The 25297-nt window shown below is 46.8% G+C and overlaps 3 protein-coding genes across 6 annotated transcripts in view; 1 reads left to right on the forward strand and 2 right to left on the reverse strand.

Moving 5' to 3' along the window:
- Positions 1-4599, forward strand: part of PIAS1 (protein inhibitor of activated STAT 1) — a 63428-nt gene extending 58829 nt beyond the window's left edge. Inside the window, exon 14 of one of the 3 annotated variants that reach the window (XM_049813391.1) lies at positions 636-4599. In XM_049813391.1, the coding sequence (XP_049669348.1) occupies positions 636-932 (297 nt within the window). In that variant the 3' untranslated portion in view covers positions 933-4599. The remainder of the gene's footprint in view (positions 1-635) is intronic. The other 2 variants (XM_049813393.1, XM_049813392.1) reach the window with 2 other exon arrangements.
- A 2858-nt stretch (positions 4600-7457) lies between these two features.
- Positions 7458-15287, reverse strand: CALML4 (calmodulin like 4). 2 transcript variants are annotated; one of them, XM_049813396.1, is made up of 5 exons: positions 14082-15287; positions 13940-13970; positions 12256-12396; positions 11386-11574; positions 7458-7741 (listed from the first exon to the last, which is right to left on the reverse strand). In XM_049813396.1, exons 1-5 carry the CDS (start codon positions 14082-14084, stop codon positions 7644-7646), a joined length of 462 nt encoding a protein of 153 aa, XP_049669353.1. In that variant the 5' UTR covers positions 14085-15287; the 3' UTR covers positions 7458-7643. The 2 variants fall into 2 exon arrangements, with proteins under 2 accessions (XP_049669353.1, XP_049669355.1); XM_049813398.1 differs by lacking the exon at positions 13940-13970.
- Positions 15288-16309: 1022 nt separating this feature from the next.
- On the reverse strand, positions 16310-24331 carry CLN6 (CLN6 transmembrane ER protein). The gene is made up of 7 exons (XM_049813395.1): positions 24165-24331; positions 22967-23081; positions 22106-22204; positions 19725-19913; positions 19557-19612; positions 17933-18055; positions 16310-16688 (listed from the first exon to the last, which is right to left on the reverse strand). Exons 1-7 carry the CDS (start codon positions 24245-24247, stop codon positions 16400-16402), a joined length of 954 nt encoding a protein of 317 aa, XP_049669352.1. The 5' UTR covers positions 24248-24331; the 3' UTR covers positions 16310-16399.
- Positions 24332-25297: the final 966 nt, after the last annotated feature.

The following is a 25297-nucleotide window of genomic DNA, read 5'->3' on the forward strand; positions in this document are numbered from 1 at the left end:
TTCATTGTAGTGGAAAGAAACATGAAGAGCGAAATCACCCTACAGAGAGATTGTATTTAAAATCTGATTCTTGATAGCTAAAAGTTCGTGCCTTTCAGGGGCTGCCCAGCAGAGAGTATAACTTGGGATAGCCCTTGTTGCTATCTAATGGGACTAAGCGTGCTATTTCTAAATGCGTTTTTCACAGAAGTGTGCTTTCCTCCACCAACAGTGATTAGCACATAGTTTCACCAGCTGTGGTTGGTCTGTGACTTTTGAGCAGAGGAGAGGGATGGCAAAATGTGTCTTTGAATTTTGGGGAATTTTTCCACCAAGGCATTTTTTGAAGAGGTAAAAGAGTGCTGCTTCTTACCGTTTCTTACTGGTTTGGGTGTCTTGCAATACTGTTGCCTTTCTAGTGTTTGCTCTTACTAATACTAGTATTTCCAATTTCTTTTGACTTCAGAAATCAGGGACTGCAGAGGTAAAAGGTCACTGCATCAGTCCACTTACCTTACAGAAAGGTTGAGTGGACGGGCTGGTGTGAAATCCAGAAGCTGTCAGATCTTTAGCATACAAATACCGTCTTTTGTGCTGGTCTGAATCAAAACTATGGTGTCTGAAATGTAACTTGAAAATGTTGTTTTTCCCCCCAGCATTACAACACGTCCCTTCTTGCTGCTGCAGCTGCGGCAGTTTCTGCATCAGATGATCAAGAACTCTTACACTCTCGTTTTTTCCCATACACTTCATCTCAGATGTTTCTCGATCAGCTAAATGCAGGAGGAAGCAGTTCTCTGCCAGCCACAAATGGTAGCAATAGTGGCAGTAACAGCAGTCTTGTTTCCTCCAACAGCCTGCGAGAGAATCATGGTCATCCAGTTGCAAGTAGGAGCAGCACGGACACGGCGTCTATCTTTGGTATCATACCGGACATTATTTCGTTGGACTGATTTTTGGAGTAAATGAACTCGTCAGAGGAAAACTTTGTGCTTGGTTTTACTTTATGTTAGAAACATAGACAAGTTTTTTTCCTTTTTTAGGGAAAAAAATTTATGTGTACAGAGAACAAAAGTATATTTTCAGTTTTACTTTTGTATATAAACCTAAGATGGCCTCACTGGTAAAAATAAGAAAAAAAACCACAAAACAAACAAAAAAATAACAAAAACAAGGAGCTTCAGTTCATTTTTATGGATGCTGAAGATTTTACACCTGTGCATTTGTCATGGAGTTACTTTTTTTCCCCCCATAGTTTGGACACAAATGGCATTATTTTCTTCACAGTAACATAAACAGAAAAGGAGCTGAACTTCTAAAGTTCAAACTTGTGAGCGGGTGTTTTCTCCTCTTGGAGACATTTACCTTTGGTGGTGGGATCTAATTCCCCATCCCATATTTAGTGCAGAATTTATTATTATGCTTAAAGCAGAATAAACCCTACCCAAACTGTTCCACAGTGTCCCCTCTGTTTGCAGGACAGAGCCTTTCAGGAGTGGGTTTGGCGTTTCAGGATTTCTTTTGTCATTTCTGGTTCTATGTGACCCTCTATTCAGACGATTTTTTTTTTTTAATTCCATGCTTTAGTCAAGCATGTTGCAAGCTCATTAGTGCACCAATTATTCTTGAGGGCCAGACTCAATAAAATCTCAGGCTGAGGAAATTACTTGGCTGTGCTTATGTGGGACAGGACAATTTTTATAGAATCTAGCCCCAAATAAAAGCATTGACACATTGGACTGTAGGGTTTTGTTTCTAAGAACTTACTATGAAATCCTTTTAAAATAACTTAAGATCCTGATCAGCAAAATATTAAGCATGTCTCAATTTTAAATTTGTGGAACTGCTTGTGCTTTAAAATTAGCCATGCGTGTATAAATGGCCTATTGAGTGGAGGCCTATCTTGTTCTGTCTGGAGAAACCTTCTTTTAGCTGCAGTAGATCAAATTTCTGCTTAAAAGTGAACTTGTCAACAAAAGGAAGAAAATACAAATGCCAACACACTATTGCATGGTTTGTGCAGCTGATAATGGTCTTGGTACAGTGTCTCCTGAGTTCACATTTGTCAGAATTAATATTTAATGTTCAATGTGAGTCTCTTAAACCAAAAACCGACCCAATAAAAAAGCCCCACCCTGTAGCCCATGTACTCAAATGTATTGCTACCTATTGAAGTCTTTTAGGGTAGTGAGTTTCAAAATTCAGTTTTCTCTTTTTGGCCTTGTAATTATTTTGATTTCCCTGGTTTTTCAGTACACTTACTTTGAACTTTGAGCCATACTTTCTTCCTGGTTTCTTTTCTCTCTCTCTCTCTCTCTCCCCCCCCCCCTTCCCCCCCACTTCTTTTTTTGAAGTTTTGCATGACATAGGAAAATCTTTTTTTAGAACTCATGGGTCATTTGGGCTGATCCGTTCTTATTAAAGAGTGAAATGTGTAAATAGCTGGAATGCAATTTTTCAGGAGATTCTTTAAAGTAAGAGAAGGGGGAGGGAAGGAAGTGATTCTCTTGTGTCCCAAAGTCCATGTCAGAGAGAGTAAATATTTCCTCTGGTGTGAAAAATATTTTTATAACTGGTTGAAAGTGCAGGTAACAGGTTTATCAGGAAAGAGTGTTAAGGAATACTAAAATTAGCAGATTCTTGTCTGAATTTTTAATGTCCAAAACTGTTGATTGCAGCTAGTTGCTTTGAGCATTGACAAGGGCCACCTTTTGCCTATGAAGTTGTCTCAAAATCTTGCATTGATTAAAAAAGAAAAAAAAAAAAAGAAAAAAAAAAAGAAAAAAGAAAAAAAAAACTTTAATCCAAGTAGCATTAGGTATTGCTGTATGATCAGTCGTATGGTTATTTGAAAGGTTCACATTATGTGGCATCAAAATTGTTTTTAGTGTTTTTACAGCATCCCTCTGCCACTAAATAGTTGACTTGAATTTTGAAAACAAATGTTTGTGTTTATATGTATATGTGTGTGTATATATGTATTTATAGATCTGTGTGTGTGAGTTAAAAGTGAGTTAAATAGTTTTTCCCATGCATGTGTATTTCATACATATCTGGCTGATATATATATTTCACCATACACCAATTTTATAATTTATTAAATGTCAGTTAAAAAATAAATAAAAGGATAGAAAATGGGAAATACTTATTTTTTAAACTCAGTCTGATTTTGAAGTGATTAAACCTACACTAGGAATATATCTCATACATTTTAGTCATGAAAAATAACTTGGTAACTTCAGAGCATATGCTTTGCTATAATACCGTTTGTAAATCTGGAGTACAACTGCCATTGGTGTAACTGGGAGCGTGTGTGTACCCAGCTTCTGAAACACCTAAGAGAAATTTGGGAGAGCTTGTGGTTGTTTTACCGATGATAGTGGCAACATTTCCATTGCCTGTATTGTTAAAGATGACCTGAAGAGCAGCTTATGTTACTTTTGACAGTGGTATTAAAATCTTGTTAATTCACATATAAAATTAAATGTGGCGAGTGTGTGGTGACACAGAATCTGGCAACTTTATGCCTGTCTTAGCTTTTGGAAAGTGAGGTCAGCTGATGACGTCTTCCATTTCCTCAGAAGTTACCCTGAAGGGAAGGCAGGCTGTTCAGTTCACCGTTGTCATTTTTTAACCTCATTGCTCTACAAAGAAGGGACAGAAATGTTCTTAAGTCCTCCTTTGTGGTATTAATCCCATATGCTGTGTGAGTATTCCTGTTTCATGCTAGGGTGTTCTTTATAGTTGATAATTCTCTGTGCCTCTGACCACAGTTAACATTGCTTGGTAGAAGTCTCAGTCTGAGTTCTCGACAAGTTCCCTGCAAATGTCGCTCCAAAACTCAATCTCTGTTAGTTCACATATTGTCAAAGATGCAGTAAAGCAACCCAGGGTGGCCTGGCTTGCGGTACTGCTCCATCTGCTGCAGATTGCAGAGTTTCTGTGATCCTTAAACTAGCAGTCTCTTGTCCTCAAATTCTTCCACTAGAGGAGCGGGGTGTGCACACATGCGCACGTGTGTCTGTGTTACGTATAGAGCTCTGTGTGTGTGTGTATGTACATACACACCCGGGTGTGAGCACGTAGCTGTTTGAATAGCAGGGTGGAAGTGGCTTTGAATCGCTCTTGAGGGCATTACTGATGCATCCTTCAGAAGATGAAAAACCACGCTAAACTGTAACCTATGCCATGCGTTAAAAACTTTGTAGTCCTTCCATAATGATAGATGTGACAGCAACTCCAGGCTTGCCCCTTCCTCTCCATGGCAAGTATTCAATACGCCTTTCAAGGACGAGGTGACTGATAGATTTTCATTGGACTCTCTTGGACCTGCCTCCCAGTGCAGAGCTAAGGACTGTGAGGAGAATGTTTTGAAAATTAATTCTTCGTTGCAGTTTAACATTTCAGGTTTTTAAGCACATTTTAAATAGAAAGGATTTTGTTTTGTCAGTGTAACTGGTTTTTTTCTTTTTTTTCTTTTCTTTTTTTTTTTTTAAATGGAGCTTAGATTTCTAACAAGGGAGAATTGCTGGTGGTCCCCGAAAGTGCTGCTGTTAATTGTTTTAATTAACAAAGGGAAAAATGTATATAAGCAGAATATTAAAATTACCATTAATTCCATGAATTTAAATCTGTCATTCATTGCCTTAAAACTTTCTCTTAGTTTCCATACGGCATGCCAAACCAGTAAATGGCTTTTAAAAATGTATAGTAGACCAATGTCAGTTTGTATAAAAGTACCAAGTGAAAATATTTATTATATGCATTGGAAAAAAAAATGGTTTACCTATTGAATGTTACCTGTTTATGTAGAAATCTTTAGATGTAATAAAAAGCATTCAGTTACGTTGTGTTTCCTGGGGGGAAAAAAAGGGGGGTGAGGAGGGTGTTTTCTGTGAACTCAGAGTTGCAAAGGTCACTTTTGAACAGGAATGCTTTGCTTCTAAATGTTTTGTGGCATGGAGTGTCTCACACTTGTCTCTCCGAGCTCTACCAATGCTGCTTTGTTTTGTGAGTGTGTGTGAAGTGCAATTCCTTTTTGCTAGCTTTTATTTGGGTAATGTTTACCCACCCAGAGAGGGTAGTAACCGCCTGTTATGATACAGATGCATTCTGGAGTAATCCAAAGTGATTTTGAGCTGATCAATCCCCATGACATACAAGCTTTTATATTGTCTGCAGCTGAAAGGATTTGTTAATCAACTGTTCTGGTCAATAGGGAAGAATTAAGCTGTGTATTGGATCATTTGTAATTTGGCTATTGATGCATATTGGAAACAAATGCTTCTAAATGAACTCCTTGTTTCATAAGCTAATTACGCTCATGCTCAAAGCAACCGAGGTTTTTGCTCGCCTTCATTGCTGGTACTTCTGTAGCAAAGGTCTGGAACAGCTCCGGAGGGCAGAAACTGAACTCCGCGCTGTGGGCAGAGCTCCAACAGGCACTAGTGCGGAAAGGCTCAGCGTCAAGGTAGGTGGGTTTTTTGTCCAAACACTGAGATTAGCTGTGAACAGTGGGAAGAGAGTTAAAAGGGAAATCCTATCTTCTGCTGTTATTTGGAACCTGTTGTTGGTTTTTTCTGGTGAATCCTATCTTTATTTCACTGTATACTGTTTTTCTGGAGTGTTATCTGAGCGTTGAGCTGCTTGTAACTAATTTTCACAGCAACAAGGGTTTTTTTTGTTTTGTTTTCTGTCTGTAGAGTAGGAAGAGCTAATATAAGAACTGGGGGATGTAGTAGACAGGCATGACAAGGTGTGTCAGTTTTACATCAAGCAAAGTTTATTTCCTCTTGAATCATGATCCTTTGCTGTTCAGAGGGCCTTTGCTTAGTATCTTAGCATGTCAGGATCCAAGTCTGAGCTTTCTGGGTTAGTCCGGGACTTCTGTCTTCTGAGAACAGCAGGCTCTGCAGCTTGGCTCTGAATCAGGAGAGGTCGGGCACAAAACTGCCATTTGTCTGAAAGATACATCCTGGATCTGCTTCCATTTCTTGCGTAGCATTTAGTATGTCATTTAATCTTTTGTGGTTTTTTACCCCATGTAATAATATTCCATGAGAATAATCCCTACTTTACCCTTCTAGACACACTGTTACTGATTTGGAAGAGTTATGATTGGCTCGTGCTTTGTTTTTTCAGTTTATAACCAAGTTTGTGCTAGTTACAGTTCTGGCTGATTCCAAGTGTTGCAGCGATGTGTGATGGTTTTGGTGATAATGTTAGTTGCGGTGTTCAGGCTGTGCTGGGTGCCTCAGTAGGGGATAAATGCATTGTGTCTGAAATGGCTGTGATGATTTAATTGCTGGTCATTTCATAAACTGAGCAAAGAGTGAGTTAGTTGCTTCAGTGATAAAGATTCAGAATTAAAAAAAGGAAGGAGAGGCATGGATGGAAGGAGGGGAAGCTGAAGGGAGGGGAAGGGGGCTCCCATGGGTAGAAGCCATGGCAGGACCCTGTGCTCTTCCAGCGTACTTCACAGGTTGCTGCTTAGGCTGTGACTGTGCAAGGATGGTCTCTGCAAATTTCTGACTGACTCCAGAGAGAATATGCTGTATGTTGTCCTGAATTTCATACCAGTCTGAGGACCTTAGTTAAGGCTGCCAGGATATAGACAGAAGAAGATCAGTAACGACTGCTGTGGGTCACATTGATTTTAATCAGTCTAAAGGCAAGGGAGATGGGGTGTTTTTTTCCTGTTGTAGAGTAGCTGAATTTTCATGGCCTCTGTTTTTCCCTGCCAGGCTGTCTCTGGGAGTGTGTTCTGGGCAGCTAGCCCAGAACTTGGTGACACATACATTTACCAAGCACAGCATTTTCAGTGTGTTGCCTCAAAATGCGGGGGCAGCTTAACTGCACAGAGACTTGACGTTGCAAGATACTGCACCTTAATAAATAATGTGACAGAAGTACAACAATACAGACATCTTGTATGTTGGAGGAGTGAAGGGGGAGGGGAGGAATGAGACAGCGATCATAGACTTGTTCCTGAGCTTGGAGACTGGGAGTTGTCCTCTGCAGCCGGTGAGCATCACTAACTGGGGGAGCTGGCTGCTGCTGGCTGCTTGTCTCCTGTTGCTCTGGATAGTCAGCAGGGATGTGGCCACCCCGCAAGTGGGGCTGTTAACTTGACAACTTCATGACAGGGGAGCATCTGGTTGGGAACATACCATGGATCCAAGGAATACTGGGGAGCTGTGCATAGTTACACTAAATTTACCGCTGTCGTGACATCATCAAGCTTCCCAGGTCATGTGTTTCTACACAAAGAACGGTGCCTGGGCTTGGGTGTGTGGAAGCAGCAAATGGTTATGAGTGATGCTGACTTCTTGGAACACAGTCACCATGAGACCTTAACTACAAGTTATCATTTGTGCTGCAATCTGTAGACTTAAATGCCTTTTTAAAACAAGAGGGGTTTTTTAAGCATGACACCTGTTACACAAGGGAATGTTACATTCAGTTTATTGAAGTGACAGCTCACATTTTGTGACAACATTTCTCCAGAAGTGGGGTGGGAACCTGTTTAAGTGTAAGCACTATCATGAAGGCAAAATAAGGATTTGTAAAGGCAAATGATGATTCCTGAGTTCAGGTAGTAACTAGGAAGAACTGAAGTAAAAAAGTTCCAGGTCCTGCTCTTATCAGATCTCTTGTTTTGAATTTTAGTAGTCAACTGTAGGAAGACAAATGTTGCGGACAAATTCTTCATATTTTATTGTTCCATTTGGTCCAACTTTGGCTTCTTTTAGCAGGTCATCAACTGAAAGAAAGAGTAAAAGAAAAATGTAAGTCTGAGTGGCATATATAGTAGGGATGTCATGATCTTCAAAAGCAGAGCAATGCAGGATTTGGGTTTTCAAATCATTTTTCTTAGAAGTAATAACTTCTGGGATCAGCTGGAGGTGCCATCCAGATGATAGTTTTAAACTAGCATCAGTTGGCACTTTGATGTTCTTGTGTAACTTTCTGGAGCAGAGACGTCCATCTCTTAGCCACAAGGAAAAGATTCACAAATTTAGTCCAAATCGGCTTTTCATTGCTCTTGGTAGGAGTGGCTTATTTGGCTTGAATAGCAAACCTGTCCCTGTTCAATTTAGACGAAACTAAGTGCTCAGATTATGTGCTCAACTTTATGTAGATTTGTGTGCTGTTTGTTAGTATCGGCGGGCCTTTAGTGTTTGAAAGCGAAGAATACCTTCTCAGCTGGGGCTCTAAGGCTCTCGCTGAAAATACTTCTGCAGATGTGGTAACTGTGCAGTTGGCACCTGGCAGTAGCGATGCTTTTCATTTCAGCTTTGGGAACACCTTGGCAGTGATAGCAGTTATCTAACTTAAAATGCTCTCTTCTGTACAGGCTAAACCATTAAAAGGTGTTTTTCCTGTCAAATAATGTCAATAAAATAGAAGTATGTAAGAAATGACACATAGAAAAGTAAAGTTAAATGTTGCTGAATGAAGCTGCTACTGGGAATTAGATGCCATCTTCCGTCGGATGACAGGAGAGGAGGTGAATTCCCGTGCTTGTTTACTTTACCTGTGACACATATAGTGGGTGGGTGCTAAAACAAACATCAGAGAATCCCAGCAGCTTCTATTTGATAAAGTTTTGGGCAGCAGTTAGTTTCCTTTGATAAGGTATCTAATACAGTCCAGAAGAGATTTTTGCTTGCATGCTTGCTAATGTTGAGGGGCGCGTGTCCAGTTTCACAAGTGGGTTGCCGTTTTGCTTTGGGCCAGCGACGTGTGAACAGGATCGCGGCTGGGTGCTTTGCGGAGGGATGGGGCAGGCAGTCTGTCGGAGAGGAAGCTGTTGGGCTGTACACTTGCATTTATCGTTTGATAATTAATTAGCAGGACACCTCCTAGGTGTTTAGAGCTTGTTGGTAGACCACTGAAACAGGGATCATACGTGGTGTTGTGCTCCATAATCTTATGCCAGTATGGGTTGGAGTCGCCTACCCAGGATCTTGCTCGAGTGCTCTCCCTTTCTGAAATGGGTGCGGGCAGGTTGGTGGAGGCTGGTCTGCGTTTTTACTTGCGAGCTACTTGGCTGAGGTTACCAGAACGGCTGTTCAGGCTGAACAAGCTGTGGTTGTTTAAATAAGACTCTGAGTACTTGTACTGGAGCACAGAATAATAGCTTTGCAGTTGCCAGTTGTGAAATCTGGGGGGAAGGTCATGGGAGGGGGGAAGGTTTAGGGCAAAAAAAGGTGTTTTACTGTAAGTTGTTGTGGAAGGTCTCTATGAGCAGCATAACCTGTTTCCTCTCTCTGCTGTTCGTGGGGGTACTGGATCAGCCACTGTTTTCCCCTCTGCCCCTGTTTGCAGGCAGGTGTCAGTGTATATAGGGGGTAAGCGCAGCCCCTGTGGGAGCTGCTGCCAGGAAGATTTGGTTGCAGCATGGGGTAAATGAGGGGCTGTTGTGAGAACTGCTGTTACTGTAAGGTAAGTAACAACTTTCTTTCCAAGAGATCTAATCCTCCTTTCAGAAAGAATACCCTGATGGTAATCAAATGTTTCTAAGAACATAAATTCAAAAAATAATTAATTTTTTCCAGAACATTTAAAAATAACACAGAAGAAAAATGTGTCAGTTCTCATTTGCTAAAAGTATGCTAAATTAAAATGAAGGCTTTTCTGGAGCCACTGTAAATGAAGGTACGTGCTAGTAGTTACTGAACAATCGCAGATGCTAATGAAATTGAGTCTGTTCCGGTATCAAATATTTATAGCAGCTTTAGCAAGCTGGAGTGCAGTGTGTCAAGCCAAAGGGGAAATTCCTTGTTGAGAAGAAGCATCGCTTCCTACATTAGGATCTATAGTGCCTTGTTACCAGGTTGTGAGTAGATGTGCAGCCTATATGCCAAAGTAATGGGAAATCCCCCTGCACCTCCCAAATCTTTATTTAATAGTGGTTCTTGCCAGGATGCCTTTAATTAGGGTTAATGTCTCTATGTCTTCACTGTTTGTTCAGCTCTCGTAATAGCTCTGAAAGTGTTTTCAGATGTAAGTAGTTGCAAACAAATGAAGAAAACACTCAGAAGAAATGCCTTGTTGGTGTATCATTGGTGAAGCTGGTGAGGAGGCTGCACTGATCAACCTTACTCTGATTAAATCTAAATTCTACTTTTAACATTAGAAAGGACAGTTCTCATACCCTCAAGGAGCTTAATGGGGTCTGTACAAACACCATAACCCTGGTAAAACTCATTCCTTGCCTGTATCAAGCTGGTGATGGGTTTTTCTAATGCTGTCTTTGGCAGAGAATGAGCAATTTGAAAGCTCCAGAGCCTGCTCCCTGCAGTGGCGTTGGAGGGGTGAAAGCTCTGCAAGAGCTGGAGAAGCCGCCAAAGGTGGTGTGGTTTGGAGCAAGGAGGGAACAGGACAGCCGGTCCCCAGGACTGAGGGGCCTGGGCCCGCTCCTGTAGCCTGTGAAGGCTGGAAACGTGGGGGATGCATTTAAAAAGTTTATAGACATACATAAAATGCCTACAGCAAAATCAGCTGTCTAAAAGGTTTTGATCACTTTCAGCTTCCTGGAAATTCCCTCCTGTTGTGCCCCTTGGGGTCAAATTTCTGACAAGCAGGACTTTTTTTTAATTATTGTTATTATTTTTTATTATTTTAAAAGAACCTGGATTAAAAAGTTCCCCTCTCTCTTCCAAATTGTGCTGGCCGCAGAGCTCACATTGCTCTTGGGAAACTGCCAGTGCCCTGTGTGCTCCTTAGAGCATCCCTGCAGCTGGGGGGCCGGACGCTCTCCCAGGGCCCTTCGTGGGACAGGCGCTTGCTTTATCAATACAGCGAAGCATCTCGGGGTAAAAAAAAAAATCATCGTTCAGGAAGCAACTTGAGCAAGGGAAAAGGTCTCTTGGTTAACGGGCAGCTGGCTTACCTCTTCTGCAAGGCACAGAATCTCTGCTTAGCGATCGTGGCGTGGGCAAAGGCTGACAAGGGCGAGGAGACTTTGCCGTCACGTGAGTCGAATTAGCTGCAGCGAGCTGACGTTGCTAACGCGCTCGGCTCGGCTTTGGGAGTGCTGCCTGCTCTGAGCGCCTGTCTGGGTTCAGCTGGGGGCTCTCGTTTACGTGGGCAAAGTGGTGTAAACCGCAGCACAAGCTCATGGTACGGCTGTCGTGGGGAAGAGACCGGCGCCGGTGGGGTGGACCGGGGGACACGACGGCGAGTTGCAATGCCCTGGTGCACTGCACGTCTTGGGCGTGATGGGGAGGCCATCCCTTCTCCCCCCTCCCCACAAGGGTCACCAGTGCTATGTCCTGCTGGCCCAGGACCTTCCTGGCTTCCCAGCTGGAAGCGCCCGATCCCAGGTTTGACTACAGAGGAAACCCAGGAAGGATAGAAGAAGATGGGGAACATTTGATACATCTTTGAATTGCAAAATACCTTCTCCCTCGGAAAGCTTTTCTCCTAGTCTTGTAAGTTTGGCTCTCAGCTCCGAAACTGAGATAACGCCTCTTTTCTGCCTGTCTATCATGGACAAGGCCGTGAGGATTTCCCTCTCAGGTTCCTCTTGCTTCATTTGCCTGTACATTATATTCAGGAAAGTGGAGAAATCCAGCTCTGCACTTCTGTCTGGAAAAATAAGAGCAGATTCTTTAGGAATGGCTCAGTTTTGTAGGCTGCATCTAAACGTATACATCCCCCTCTTCTCCCCCCCCCCCCCCCCCAGTTCACCTTCCTGGGGCACCTTTTCCCTTTTGCCTGACTCTGGTCTGGACCAGGGTGGATCCACTCCCGGGGGCTTTCTCCTGCCCGAAACCCCATTTATAGCTTTGGTAGGCTTGTGCTCTGAAACCTTGTATCCAGAATTTTTAGCCCAGCCCACTTCATCTGGTGATTCTTCTTTGGTCTCTGTGCTGTGCTTTGAATTTATTTAGACGAATCTGCAGATTAATATCTTTTTGTGCTTTTCTACTTCTGCTGATTGGACTGGACAGTTTCCCAGCCTCAAAATCCATAATCAATATGTATGCCTCCCACTGCTCTTGAAGCTTTTCTTTTTTAATGGCACTGTTTTAATCTGTATGCTGGATTGACTTTGTTCATCATCTAGCACATCAGACTAGGTTTTCGTGACTGCTCTTCGTTATGCTCCATTGCCTGGCCTGTTTGAGTATACATTGAGTGAATATTATCTCTGGGGCTCCAGGAAACCTCGTTTTTGCATGTAGTTTTCTGACCACAGAAAAGTTGAATTTCTCCAACCGTAATCCACTGTGTTTTATTCATATGCAACCGCTGCGCTTTGCTTACCAATCTTCTGCAAGTGCAGGTGTCTCTGCACCTCTCCTGGCGTCGGGCTGGCTCCCAGGCACCGCATCACTGCCATCAGGTCAGAGGCTTTTATCTTGCCTTTTTGTTTCTTGTCGTACAGGGAAAAACATTCCTTGAACTCTAATTAAAAACCAAAACTCTGTTATGCCATGTAAGATTACATCGAACTGCCAGTGACGTTTCTTCTCCCATTGCCCGATCAGGCAGCGTTGGTAGGGTTCCAGCAGGGATATTGTGTCTGGTTTGGGGTGTCTCGTTTCAAGGAAGATGATGGACAGTGGGGGAGGACCCCGGGTAAAGTGCCAAGGGCAATTAAAATCCAGGCTTGTGAATAGCTGAGCTAATTGGGGTCCTTCAGCCTAATGAAGCAAGCCTGAAAGTGGAGTCAGGCTTCCAAATACGTACAATACTGTTAAGAAGTACTTTTCTCTGCCTTCATGAAGGGTAGGAGAGGATGCTAAAGGAATGAGCCTTAAGGAGCAGTGGAGGATGCTGGTTGGGTCTGGCACTTGCCCCTGCCTCGGCCTGCCACCGGCTGGATTTTAATAAAAGACAAAAGAACTGATAATGCCGCATTTGACAGTCTGAGTGCGGCCAGCTGCGTCAGTCTAGCAGCGCGCCCCTGCCTGCCCTGCCGCCATCCCACTGCAGCATCTCCCCTCCCTCGCTTCTCCCCGCGGTCCTTGCCTGCCTGCTCACCCTCTCCCCTTCCCCCTCAAACACTGGCTTCGCAGTTTTCAAATAAATAAGTAAGGCTTGCAGCTGACCTAGATAAGGCTGCCGTCTCTCATCCTCCCTTCCCACTCTGCTCCCTCCCCGTCACGCTCAACGCTGACGGGCAAGTTGTGCTGCATGGGGACAGTCCTGTCTGCAGAGCAGCCAGGGAAATAAAAATCAGCCTGTTTTGGTGCATTCACCCTCCACCCCCCTCCTCATCCTCTCTGTCCCTAGACCGTCTTGCAGGCGTGAGTGTGGGGTGCCAGGGCCCCGCGGGTGGGTGCTGGGGGGCCCCGTGGGTGCCGTGGCCTCCCCCTGCCCCGGCTGCCTCCTCCCCTGCAGCAATCCTGCTGAGCCCGAGGGCGCTGCAGATTAACAGATTTGCAATAATACTCTTATTTCAGCTTTCTTCTGCCATTCCCGTAGCAAACCCTTCCTTGTTCCAGTCTGAGGCAGGGGTCCCCTTTCCCAGGGACAGCCCTGGTGTCTCGCAATGAGAATTTGTACTTCCTGCACCACCTTCTTCCTCCTCTTCCTCCTTCGCCTTTACTCCTATCATACATGAAACCTCCGCTACCGCAAATGATCACCTGAAACTTCTGGTCCCTGCTAGCTTGGCCAGGGCTGACGTGTTTATGGGGTTGGGAGGTTGCTGGTTAGCTTCTGGTCTTGATGCAATCCAGTGTGTGGGTCTGTGGGTGGTTTCAGCGCCCTGCCTGTGCCCAGCACTGTTTTAACAAAATCTGGGAGATTTCTCTGGTTTCAGAGCAAGCAGATCCCCTCAAGAGCTGGGAGGAGGACAAGTGGGGGAGCACAACAAGCCCAGACAGAGACACTTTTGGGGGAAATGCCATTTTTTACATATATATATATAAAATATATATATAAAAATATAAATTTGTTAAACTGATCTTGCTAATAAAAACCAGAATAAAACTGTACATACCATTAATTTGATCCTGGGACAGAAATTTTGCCTGTAGCAAAAGCAGAGAAGGAGAGAAAAAAAAAACCAACAACACAGCTTTAAAAGCTGGATGGGATGAGGAGGGGTGAGCAGTTTCTATCAGCCGAAACGCTTCACTCACCATTATTTTGGGGGCCCTCCTTGTGTTTTACGCTGCCCGTCGGGATCAGAGGTGTCTGCAGCTACTTTTCTATTCGATTAAGGGCTAAAGTCCACCAGCCCTGAGGTGGAGTGCGGCCGGGCTGTAATAAATACCCTGCTGCTATGGCTACGAGACCTGATCCCTGCTGGGGCTGGATCCTGCTGCCAGCCCAGCTCCGGTTTGCGTGCCGCTGGGCAGAAGGGCTCTCCCCAGCCTCCCCAAAACGTGGGACTCCGGACAGGACCCCGAGCAGCGATGCTGTCAAGAGGAGCGGGGCGAGAGCTTCCCTCGATCGGGGTTTAAGGGTGTTTGGGATCAGGCTGGTTAAACACAAAAGGTTTGATAATCTCAAATAGCTGCACACCTTGCACTAAGCTTAGCTGCTGGGAGACAAACCCAGGCGGCTGGGGAAGGGTGCGGGGGCATTTACAGCTTTGCAGTTCACTGCTGGAGGGATTTTGCTGGTGGGCAGCAGAAGGAGTTAATTCAGGCTTTGCTGAGCTCAGTGCAGGGCATTGGGCATCGCTGGCGATGTGGCTGTGCGCTGCCTGGAGGGTTTGCAGGGGAAGTGGGTTTTAGAAATGCCCTCTGCAAGCATGGAGGAGCTGGGACATTGCAGGCAGGCTGAGAGGAGAAGGGATTTTAGAGGTAGTTTAAAAAGCTCCCCATTGTCTTAGTTTTTATTTATTAGCATTTATTTAGCTAATCTGCTTGGGAGCAAATGGCCTCTAGGACTGCTAAGTCTTGTTGCAGCCCTCAGGAGGGACTTGGAAGGGGGATGCTGAGGAAATGATGCTGAGGGAGAGGGAGGGCTGCAGTGTGCCGGAGAGCTTCTGGGGTTTAACCCTGGGTGCATGGGGGAGGCAGAGCCTCCAGCTGTTGTGAACTAGCTCAGACAAACAGCTGTGTTTGCTCACATCTTCTGGTCCCTTCCAGCGCTAGGCTTCTGCCACTCAGTTGATATTCAAGACATTGAAAAGCAAGTATTAGACATGAATCTACAATTTTGTCCCATCCTGTCCCCTACAAAGAAAAGCTGAGCCAGCAGCTTGGCTGGGTGCGGGATGGGCGATGCTTTCCCCCTCCGGATCTGCTGGTGCTTGAAGAAAAGAAAACCAGTGGTTGTGCAGGCAGGGCTAGCACATGTGCAGGCGGATGAAGTACCCGATGCCAGGTGGTGGTGGAGATCCAGGCCCAAGAACAAAATATTTAGTGGCTGCAGTGACCACTGTAGCATGGACCAGACCCTTCCCAGGGTAGACCCTGCTCTGTTACAATGACACATTCAGGGTCCTTAAATCTCATGGGATAAAGATTCTCCATTCAAAGAACAGAGCTGCTTCAAGAAGCAATGCAAGTCACAACTTTTACCAAATATTTTTATTCAGTATGTTTCGCTAATAGCTTTTTTCTTCTACCACTTGGATTCTGTCACACAGGGCTCTAATACAAGTTTTATAGACATACACCATCACAGGGATGCAGCTGGCATTGCAGGAGCTCAGCTCCATCACCTGAGGCTGGAGAAGTGGTGAGCGGGAGCAGAAGCCGCTGGTGGCACAGACCCCATGGGAACGGGGCCGATGCTGGAGCTTACCCCCCTGCCTGATGCTCTTTTCAGGCTGCGTTCGTGGGGAAATGGCCCTTCTGCCTCTGCCACCAGTCCAGCCCTTTCTGCACAATGCCTGTGCTCAGCAGCGCAGGCACTGATGGCCAGGACCCTGGGAGGGCTTCTTCGGGAGGCATGGCTGAGCAGAGCTGCTATTCAGATCCAAGGTAGGGTGGCTCAGCCCCTTCCCAGCATGTTTACTTGGCTGGGAGAAGCAGATACACCTCTCTGCGCCAAGACATGGCGTGGGCGAGAGTGCTCCGACTTCCCAGCAAACTGCTCCTGTTAAAGGCTGGGATGCTCTCTTGGGTGGCGATGGTGGGATGGGTGTTCGGCAGTGGCGTGGACCACCATGCGGCTGGGATGCTGTGGCCCTACTCCGATACGGCAGGGATTTGGTGCTGTCCCCTAAGCACCCGAAAAAGTCCAGCATGGAACTGCATTGTACAATTATGAGGGCTGGCTGGTGCAAAGCCAGGGGAGACTCCCCTGCCATGACCCTGGCTTTAAAGCGTTAAGTCAGAAAGACGATTCTTCCCTTTTGTTCAAACACCCCCTCCCTAGCTAGCTCTAGTTCACATACCATACATCTTGCAGCTACTGTTGGTCAGGAATTTATTTGAAATACATCTACATTAGAAAAACTAGATTTTTTTTTTTCTTCAAATCACTCTTAAAATATCAAAACTTATAAACTTTCCTTTGCTGCATGGAGGTTGTTCATGTGCAGGGTATAAAATGCCCACGGCTCGGGGATATAGATCACGCCAGGGTACTTCTTCCTGAGAATTTTGTCATTCCACAGCCAAACCACCCAAACAGCAATGAGGACCAGTGTTATGATGAAGGAGTAGAACAGAAAAAGCCCATTGCTGTCCAGGACAAGTCCTTTGCGTTTCTGGTGCATCACTAAAGCCATCATGGCAAAGAAAGTGAAAATGTAGAGGATGAAAATCTGACCCTCTGTCACAAGATACCTACAAAGCAAAAACACCTGTTAGTGCCCCCCAGGAGAAAGCGTTGAGTGACAGCAGCCCCCAGCACTTCCAGCTTTACCTGAGGTGAACATCTCCCCCTTCTCCCTGCTCTACATCCAGACAGATGAAACTGTGCTGCTTTCTACTGCCAGCTTTTAAGCTGTTACTTGTTTTCACGTTTCTTACCACTAATTTAACAACTGAGCTATGGGCTTCATTAAGAGAATGGGTGAAGAAATGCATGCCCAGTCTGGGATTTGAAAGGGGATTTGTGAATGGGATGCTTAAAGGCAGAACCAAAGCCAGACTCTGGCTCCCACCTGTGGATGTTGTGCTTATTTAGTCCAAAAATCCACTGTTCCCCCTGTGCTGTATCTGGCAGTGGGCAGTCCTGAACGGGTGTTAGCAGGGGGAAGGAGTAATTACACTCCCTTGTTCTTAAATCGCTAGCACACAAACTGCACAGATTCATGCTGATATATTTAAAGGAAGTGCAATGGTGTAACTGGGAACTGACCAAATCATCGTGATGATTTTGACTATCAAAAATTAATTTACTGTACAAAACCAGTCTCAGCAGGGGGCAAAGCCACAGGCAAGAGAGAACATCATCTCTGAGGATGAATGAAAAGTTGTTTGGCTGCCATCAGGGAAACCGTTTGGGAAGATGAGGCTAATGAAAATGGGAAATAAATAAGACCTCTCTCAAAAGGCTATTTGGACCCACAGGGTGAGCTGAGGACGCAGCATCCGAGCATCACATAGGCGGCCTGGGCTCTCTGTAAAACGCCTGGACAACTGCTAAGAGCATCCCCATTACCACCAACAAGCTGAGACCTGGCGGATGGGCTGCAGGCACTGGGTGACCATCCCACCCAAAATCATCGAGGAACTGTCTAACAGCACAGTGAGCGGCAGCCTTTGGCAGGGGGGCAGACGGCAAGTACCACGGAGGCTGGATGCCGGAGCTCCAGCAGTAACAATATGACTGACTGTGGTTGAAAAAAACCACCCTGAGCAGGGACAGGAGTGCTGAGGGGTGACCCTGAAGTTGTCCCAGCTTGCAAAGGCTAAAGCAGCTACAAATTTCAACAAGATTTGATTTGATTTTCCAGACCTGCAGAGCAGAAGCTACAGCAAGTTCTGCCCTGGGAAATGGAGAAGTCCTGCCTGCATGCTGTGGGGCTGCCTGCATTACTCCCTCTTCATCCCTCACCCATGCAGAGGGGGCAGAAGCCACTTACCAGTAATAAAGGCTGCTGGGCCCCATCAGAAGCAAGGCAGCCACTGGCATCCTGCTCTCCTCTTCAACAGGGGTGAAGCAGCCGGTGAAATATATAAACAGTATCAGGAAAAAAGGGATATACCTACAAACATAAACAACTCCAATTGGTGGTGTGACCCTGGAAGGTGTTTCAGCCACCCCTCCAAATCCAAACTGTGCACATAACCAATTCCTATGCTGAGCCCATGAATTAATTTGGTGAAAGAGCAGAAGCAGAGGCCACCCAGCCTGCGCTGACCACATGTGCTCAGGCAGGTGAAACAGCGGGTAACTGGGGCGTGGGGTCCTGCTCCGTGGGGTCCTGCGGTGCCAGTCAGGGCATCACCTCTCTGCCAGCATCACTGCTTTTGCTACAAGATTACTGCTCTGTCCATATGACAGACGAAGGGCTGGCGGTGCCTGGTGCAGGCCTATTGTATGTCCTGACTGCACCAAGTGCTCCTGCAGATAATAAGACTTCTGGGGCTCTGGCAGGAAAAGCCCAAGTTTGCTGATTAGGTCAAATGCTGTGTTCAAGTGCTCCATCAAACAATTGCATCCGTTACACTCTCAGACTCTAAGAGGCTGTGTAAGAGTGTTGTGTTAAAAGCTGAACTGCAGGAAAGCAGGACATGGACCAGGATTTCAAGAACCTAACAGAGCCCTCTTTTATTTAAAAGGATGGGATTTGCTTGCTTCACAGCACTCAAGGAACAGTAAATAAACTGGGAAAGCCTGATGGGGAAGAGATTTCCCTCTGCTCTGAGCAATCTCAGGATTATCTGGCAGCAGATAAAGGGCCAGACAGTCCTTCCTGGGGTCTTCGGTGCAAGCAGAGCAGCAGGACATGGGACACATCTACAGTGCCTGGTGCTGCTCATGTGGGTGGGAGGGTGCTGATGGGACCTGCCACAGCCTGCGGACCCTACCAGCATTACCTGCCCCTGGGTCAGCAAGTGCAGCCATGCTGGATGAAACACGCTGTCCAGCTGGAACAAGCATTTCTAGAATTGGCTTGGGGCGATAGTGCTGAAATCGGACCCTAACTGAGCTCCCTGGATCACCACAGTCAAACGGTCTCTGTTACTGGGCGGCACTAGTCTTGCCATGTGAGCAACCCTTCCCTCTCGCTGGAGGGTCACTGAACAGATGCACAACAAAGGAGGGGAGCGAGCAAAGGGCTAGAGAGACTGGGCAGAGTCGGGTTGTTTTGGGTTCAACCTCCAGAGGAGCAAAAATGTGGGTGGTGACAGCCAAGGAGTCTGCGGAGCCCTCAGACCTGTGCTGTAACCTGTCTCTTTATCTGGGTATCCTGTGGAAGGTGGCTGAGGGGTGAGACCTGACGAGCCATTTTTCTAGCCCCTATGGCCGTCAAACAACTGCTACATCCTAGAAATATCACTGAGACAGAGACAAAACTAGGGGGAATGGGTGATTTTCCAAGGGAGAGATCCACTGTAATCACACTGGCTATGAGAACATTATCCTCAGCCACCTCTCATCAGCTGCATTTTACTTTTTTACATATTAAGCTACGATCAGATCAGATCTGCCCTTCCTTGTATTACGTTCTGAGGCCACTAGATAGACTGTAAATTGCTTACCACATCGAATGACCTAAATATTCATCGTAGTAGTACAGCAGCTCAAAGGAATCAATCTGTAATGTACCAAAAAGAGATTTAAAAGGGCAGAGGGAACTGGATGCTATTGAAGAAGAACAAGCAATTAATGTATTTTTTAAGTGCTTATATAAAATGCAGCCTCTTTACCAGTGTCTCTGGCTTCAGGTTCTTGATGATGGGATTCTCTCTTACAGACAGATGGTGCTGGTAGCCACTGAAAATCAGGCGATGGTTTACAGAGTCTCCGACTAGGTGGATGCTGGCTCCCATGACAAACATGATGATGCTGACATAGACCATTGATCTCGGTAAGGTTTTGGGGGATCTCTCGATGAGCTAAAAAAACATAGAGACATGTTGAACAGTGAGAAGGTAGCAGCAGAGATACGTGACAAGTTCTGCCCTCTTCGACTTCACGGTGTTTTGCAAAAAATCATCAAAAAACCAAGCAAGAGGCCTGCAGAAAGCCGCAGGTGTAGCAGGGAAACAGTTGTCCCCCCTGGGAAAGCGGTCCAACCGCACCAGAACGAGCTTCCCTGATTGCAGCTACTTTCCCTAAATGCATCTCCTCAGACACATTTGCATCAGCCTACGTGTCTTTCAGGCTTGAATACACACTTTATCCCTGTTTGCAACAAGAAAACCACATTTTTTGCCCTTGTTAAACCTTTCTGCAAAGCAGCACCCATAACCTGAGTCAACGCTTAGACCGAATCAGTGATCCAGTACTTCTAATACAGCACTTGAAGCAATTTCTTCACCAGATGTGATCAAAACCGATTAATGAGAAACAAAAAAGCAACTGCTTTCTCTAGTTGCTCTGCTGAGTGGATCTGCAAGGCTGGCTGTGCCCTCCAGTGGCAGGGAAAGCCTCCAGCAGCACTCCAGCTGAGCACATGCACTTCACTCCCTGGCTAAGACACACTTGCTCCTTTCTAATTCTCTGCTGGATGATTTTCAAAGGCCTCTTGTTGAACTGTTTGGGGTTTTTAGTTCCTTCCTAATGGAATTGGACTCACCTCTCTGTGTATTTGCTTCTAAAGAGGAAGCTGCGTTTAAACCCATATCTAGAAATACCTAATTGCCAGCAAAACCAGTTGAGGCAAGTTTTTGAACAGCAGCTTTAGCGATGAGCTCTCCCTGTACCATCTCATGGTCTGCTTAGGTCTGGGTGGAGGCAGGCACGTGAGGCTGGCAGGGAGCCCGATGTTCCTCAGAGCCCGGGGTGAGCTCCTGCAAGCCTAGCTGGGGATGAGGAGCGGGAGCTTCTCTTCAGAAAGGAGCTCCCCACTCAGCTTGCAAAGCAGGGAAGACCTCAGAAGATGTAAATACTAGCTCAAGCGGTTCAGGCTTTGGAGGGGACGCCAAGCCGGCCTCGGGAACCATGGGTCAGGGGGGACGAATCAGCCCAGCCTGAGGATCAGCTGGGCCACCTTCGCCTCCTATCTCCCTGCTGCCAAATCAGCTTTGCAGCCCTTCATAAACAGTGAAAAGCTCCTTATTTGTATTTCATTTTGAGGCTTCACTTTCCGTTTCTCTGTATCTGCTGTATGTATGTCAGAGGAGTCAGAGAGGACAAGAAGAGCAAAAGGTCTGGGAGAGCTCTTGTCTGATGGAAAAAGACAGTGGGGCATGTCCTTTGAGGGGACACTGGGCAAAAGAAAAGCATCCTGGATAACAAATAGGTTTTTTTCTGTGGACCAACCCTTCATGCTGTGCTGCCAGGGAAGTCCAAGATAGAAAATTTTAACCTGATGAGTACCCAGCCTGCAGAAATCAGCTGTGTCAGACTGTGATGGGTCAGACTGAGCTTCAGAGCTTTCACATCACTCAAAGGACTTCGATCCTGAATATTCCTTTTTGGCCATACCAGCATTTAAAATCTCCCAGACAGACTCAGGAGAGAGAGAATCATTTACATCTTAGGACATAATTCAATTTCTAGCTAATGAAGGTTAAAATATATTTATAATTGCTTTCTCATATCTTCTGGCTGCTAAGTATTTAATATAAGAAGATTTCTAATGATATGACAGTCTTTAACCTCATAAATGGTTTATACGATCCAGTGGCTGGCAGCTGAAGCAAGATAAATTCAAGCTAAACATACAATTCTAATGTCGAAGAGCAAGTGTAATTAAGCTCTGAACAATTCAGAAAATCTACTATAGTTCCAGCTGTCTCATAAAATCTTTTAAGTCATGGATGGATGTTGTCTAAAAATACACTTTGGCTCAGCCAGGGAGAAGGGCTCTGACTCCTCCTGAATCCGGAGTTCCCGGGGAAAGTGATTTGCTTTGTATATGCAGGAAATTGAGTTGCATTAAGATGGTCACTGCGTTGCTCTTTAAAAGGTGGCATCACGAATTCTTTCTGAAGTGTCAAACCTCTAATGTACAGTAGGGCCAGCTCACTTGCAGGAGTTTGTGAATAACCAATATTTGTTCACCAAGTTCCTAACAAACTCTTAGCCTGTTTTTACACCAGTAATATTAAAAAAAATGCAACACCTGCACCTCAAGGTTTACCTTTAGCAGGAGAAATGGTGTGATAACATTGTAAGCCATGTGGAAGTAATCTCCAGCACTCGGTTTATTTAGAGGAAACCACTCCAAAGGTAGGATTATCTGAGGAGGGGGGAATAAAAAGCACATCAGTATATCCTCACCACCCAGCTTGCGATTACAGCCCCATCACTGGCTGAAAGGCAGGGAGAGAAAATTCTTGCGTTGGACTGCTGCTGCTTTCTAATCGTCAGCTTGACTTCATGTAGCTGTTAGTAACTAAGTTGGGCAGCTCTTCTTGCAGTAAGCATCCCTAAAAGCACGATCTGGAAGTGCATGCTAAATGCACAGCATATTTACATCTCAGCCATTCACTCCTGCAGTGCTGCCCAAAGACAATGCCGTGAAGTTGTGTGGCTGAGTGAGCAAGCAAGGCATTCAGAGTCCTGCAGCAGTGGATCTCCGTTAACCCTCTACCACGTTCAGATGCCAGCAATAAAAAAATACATTTGAGGGTAATGGCCACTTCTGCCCTGCATCTGGAGACCAGGAGTCCCAAGCTCCAGAGATACAGGCAAGGTATGGGGAAGAGCAGAAGGAACCTCTCCAGGTAACTTTTGTTATGAAAATACCAAGTTGAGGGACAGATGACTTGGAACAAGTTTCCCAGATACCTTCCCCGTGACTGGAGCAACATGCTTGGTACCAGTTATACCAGTACATCACAGTGGCCCTTGTCTCAAGGACTGCTCCTCAAGGGAGTCCCTTTGGTGTAGAAAACAGCCCATGGGTCTACAGGGGACCACCACGGCTCTGCCTCCCTGTCCTCCACCCCAAATACGTTGACCACAAGCAAAGCAGCATGCCTGCCTCTGCCACACTCACCATCGCAATGGGACGCCCAAAGTCCAGCACCCAGTTCTGCAGAGTGAAGTAGAACCACAGATCAAAATGAAATGGGGAGGTCTTGAAGGTGTCCTCGTTCTTGACTGCTCCATGCCTAGAGATGACGGAAGTGACAGTGTCAGCCTTAAGTCATATAACAGGTTTCCGAGGAGGCAGGGAGCAGACTCTAGGTCTGCATCCCCACAGAAAACCTGTATCTCCCTGGCTGCCAGTGCATCTCTGCGCTTTGGGATCTGTGGAATAACAACAAGGCTGAGAGGCCAAAATGAGGAGGAGGCAGTACAGAAAGACAAAGCATTGTTAATAAAAACTCGCATGTCCCTGAAAGGAGGCTCTTCCTGGCTGAGAAGTGAGCACAAAAGCAGCATGAAAAGCTTAAGTGCTGAATTAAGTGCAACTATTTTTAACTTTTGCATGACAAAGCAAAATTCAACTCCCATGGCACTTCTGCTGAACGCTAAAAATGCATCGATGCCTGGTGGTACTCAACCACAGGGATGCTCTGGACGCACTGTCACCTTCATCTTCCACTCTGAAGATCCTCCTCCTCTGCCTTTTGCAGAGCAAGGCCTGATCCAACCCTGCTGAACTCCTTCCAACAAAGAGCCCTCCAGCACCACCGGACCTTCACCTCCCTATGGGAAAAGCGGACGAATCGCTCTTCTGTGGCGCTGAGACCAGAACAGCATCAGCCGGATCAGCCACGAGCTTGTGCTACCCGAGCCCGTGGTCCAAACCTGATGGATGGAGGAGGAGCATGGTTGTACCCTGAACAAGTCGGGGTGCCCTGGATGAGCCGGGAGAGTCGCAGCTCCCTGGAAGAGGCTGTCAAACCCTGGACCAGCCGGGATAACCCAGGTAAGCCAGGGTGCCCTGGCCAAGGCTGCGGGGCCGAGTGGGGGAACCCTACACGACTCTGGGGGGCCCCGACCCTCCGGGATACTCTGGACAACAGCAGCATCCCAGACAGAGCGCTGGTACCCAGGATGGGGCAGGGGATGAGCTGGGGGACTGGGGTATCCTGGGGGACCCTGGGGCAGGATGAGCTGGGGGGGAGGGGGGCTGGATGGGTTGGGGACCCCCGGGAAACAGGGCGGGGGGGAACCCGACGGGAACGGGGAGGGGTTGTCCCGGTCCACGTGCTGTGTCCCCCCCCCGGCCCGGCCCCGCCGCTCACCTGCCCGGGTAGAGCGGCCCGGCGGGCTGGGGGGAGCCCGGGGACGCCGCCGGGAACGGCCGCCGCCGCGCCGCGCCCTGCATGTGCCCGCCCGGCCCCGGCCCCGGCCCCGGCCCCGGTCCCGGCTGGTCCCGGTCCCGGCTGGTCCCGGTCCCGCTCGTCCCGGCCCGGCTCCGCCCGGGCCCCGCCTCGGCGCCGCGGGACGAGCGGCGGCTGCGCGGCCGGTGGCCCCGGGACCGCCCCCGCCGGGGCGGGGGGGGGGCGGCGGGGCGGGGGCAGCTCAGCGCAGCCCAGGCCGGCCTTCCCTCCCCCGTGCAAAATGCAGGCAGTTTACGGCATTTCCCTCCCTCTCCAAAGCAGGAGTGGATAATCTTTGGTGGTTTTAAAATCGAGGAAAAGGAGAAGGACGGTATTTAACTCCTTAATTGCTCTTTCGATGAAAAGCTCTCGGCCCTGACCCACAGCCACAAATTCTCCATACGAGTCCTCACCCGGCCAAGAAAAATGGGATTCGGAGGTGGGAAAAGGCTGGCAGAGTATGAGGTGGAAAATACAGCCCGTCCCACGCAATCACTGTAGTGTTTTAAGCCCGAGGTTTGATGGAAATAAGGTGGTGGAGCACAGCATTGGCTCTGCTACAGGTTTGGCTTGTCACCACTAGCAAATCACTATGTGTGGCAGGTCTCGTCTCCATTCCCCTGGAATGAAATAACTTGTGTTCTGCACCGGCGCGGCGTAAAGCACATGGACATCGTTACTCCAATAAGTCGGGAGACGTGGATGCCATGCTCTGCTCCCTCTCCCCCGTTTTGCCTGGATAAATGCTGTCGGGTCGGGACAACTCACGGGCGGTAAAAGTGTGAGGCAGGGAAGGATTTGCAGCCTCTGGGACTTAATTTGCACCCCCTGGGACTTGTAGTTTAGGGTCTAAATCAGGAGATGCAGAGCTCCTTGAGCGGAGATACAGCTTAAGATGTGCCGCTGGTCTCAGGGGAAATGGGATTTGATAGACTAAGTGGTTTGATGCACTGAAACCCTTTGGCTTCTGACCCTCCTCCTGGGCAGCTCGAGGACTGCTGACGCTGAGCACGGTGGAGCTCAGGGGCTGGGAGCTCTGCAGTAACTACACCGAT

Source organism: Accipiter gentilis, chromosome 10 (genome assembly GCF_929443795.1).
Source record: "Accipiter gentilis chromosome 10, bAccGen1.1, whole genome shotgun sequence".
Taxonomy (NCBI): domain Eukaryota; kingdom Metazoa; phylum Chordata; class Aves; order Accipitriformes; family Accipitridae; genus Astur; species Astur gentilis.

What these genes read in the sequence shown, in the direction of transcription:
- CALML4 (XM_049813396.1), bottom strand. An exon ending in CCTGCACTTGCAGAAGATTG is followed by an intron (nt 11,575 to 12,255) that starts GTAAGCAAAGCG and finishes TTATTTTTCCAG; the next exon opens with ACAGAAGTGCAGAGCTGGAT. An exon ending in AAAGCTTTCCGAGGGAGAAG is followed by an intron (nt 7,742 to 11,385) that starts GTATTTTGCAAT and finishes TCTTTCTTTCAG; the next exon opens with TTGATGACCTGCTAAAAGAA.
- CLN6 (XM_049813395.1), bottom strand. Translation starts at nt 24,247, where the DNA reads ATGCAGGGCGCGGCGCGGCGGCGGCCGTTCCCGGCGGCGTCCCCGGGC. An exon ending in TTGGGCGTCCCATTGCGATG is followed by an intron (nt 22,205 to 22,966) that starts GTGAGTGTGGCA and finishes CCCCCTCCTCAG; the next exon opens with ATAATCCTACCTTTGGAGTG. An exon ending in TATTTAGGTCATTCGATGTG is followed by an intron (nt 18,056 to 19,556) that starts GTAAGCAATTTA and finishes TTATGTTTGTAG; the next exon opens with GTATATCCCTTTTTTCCTGA.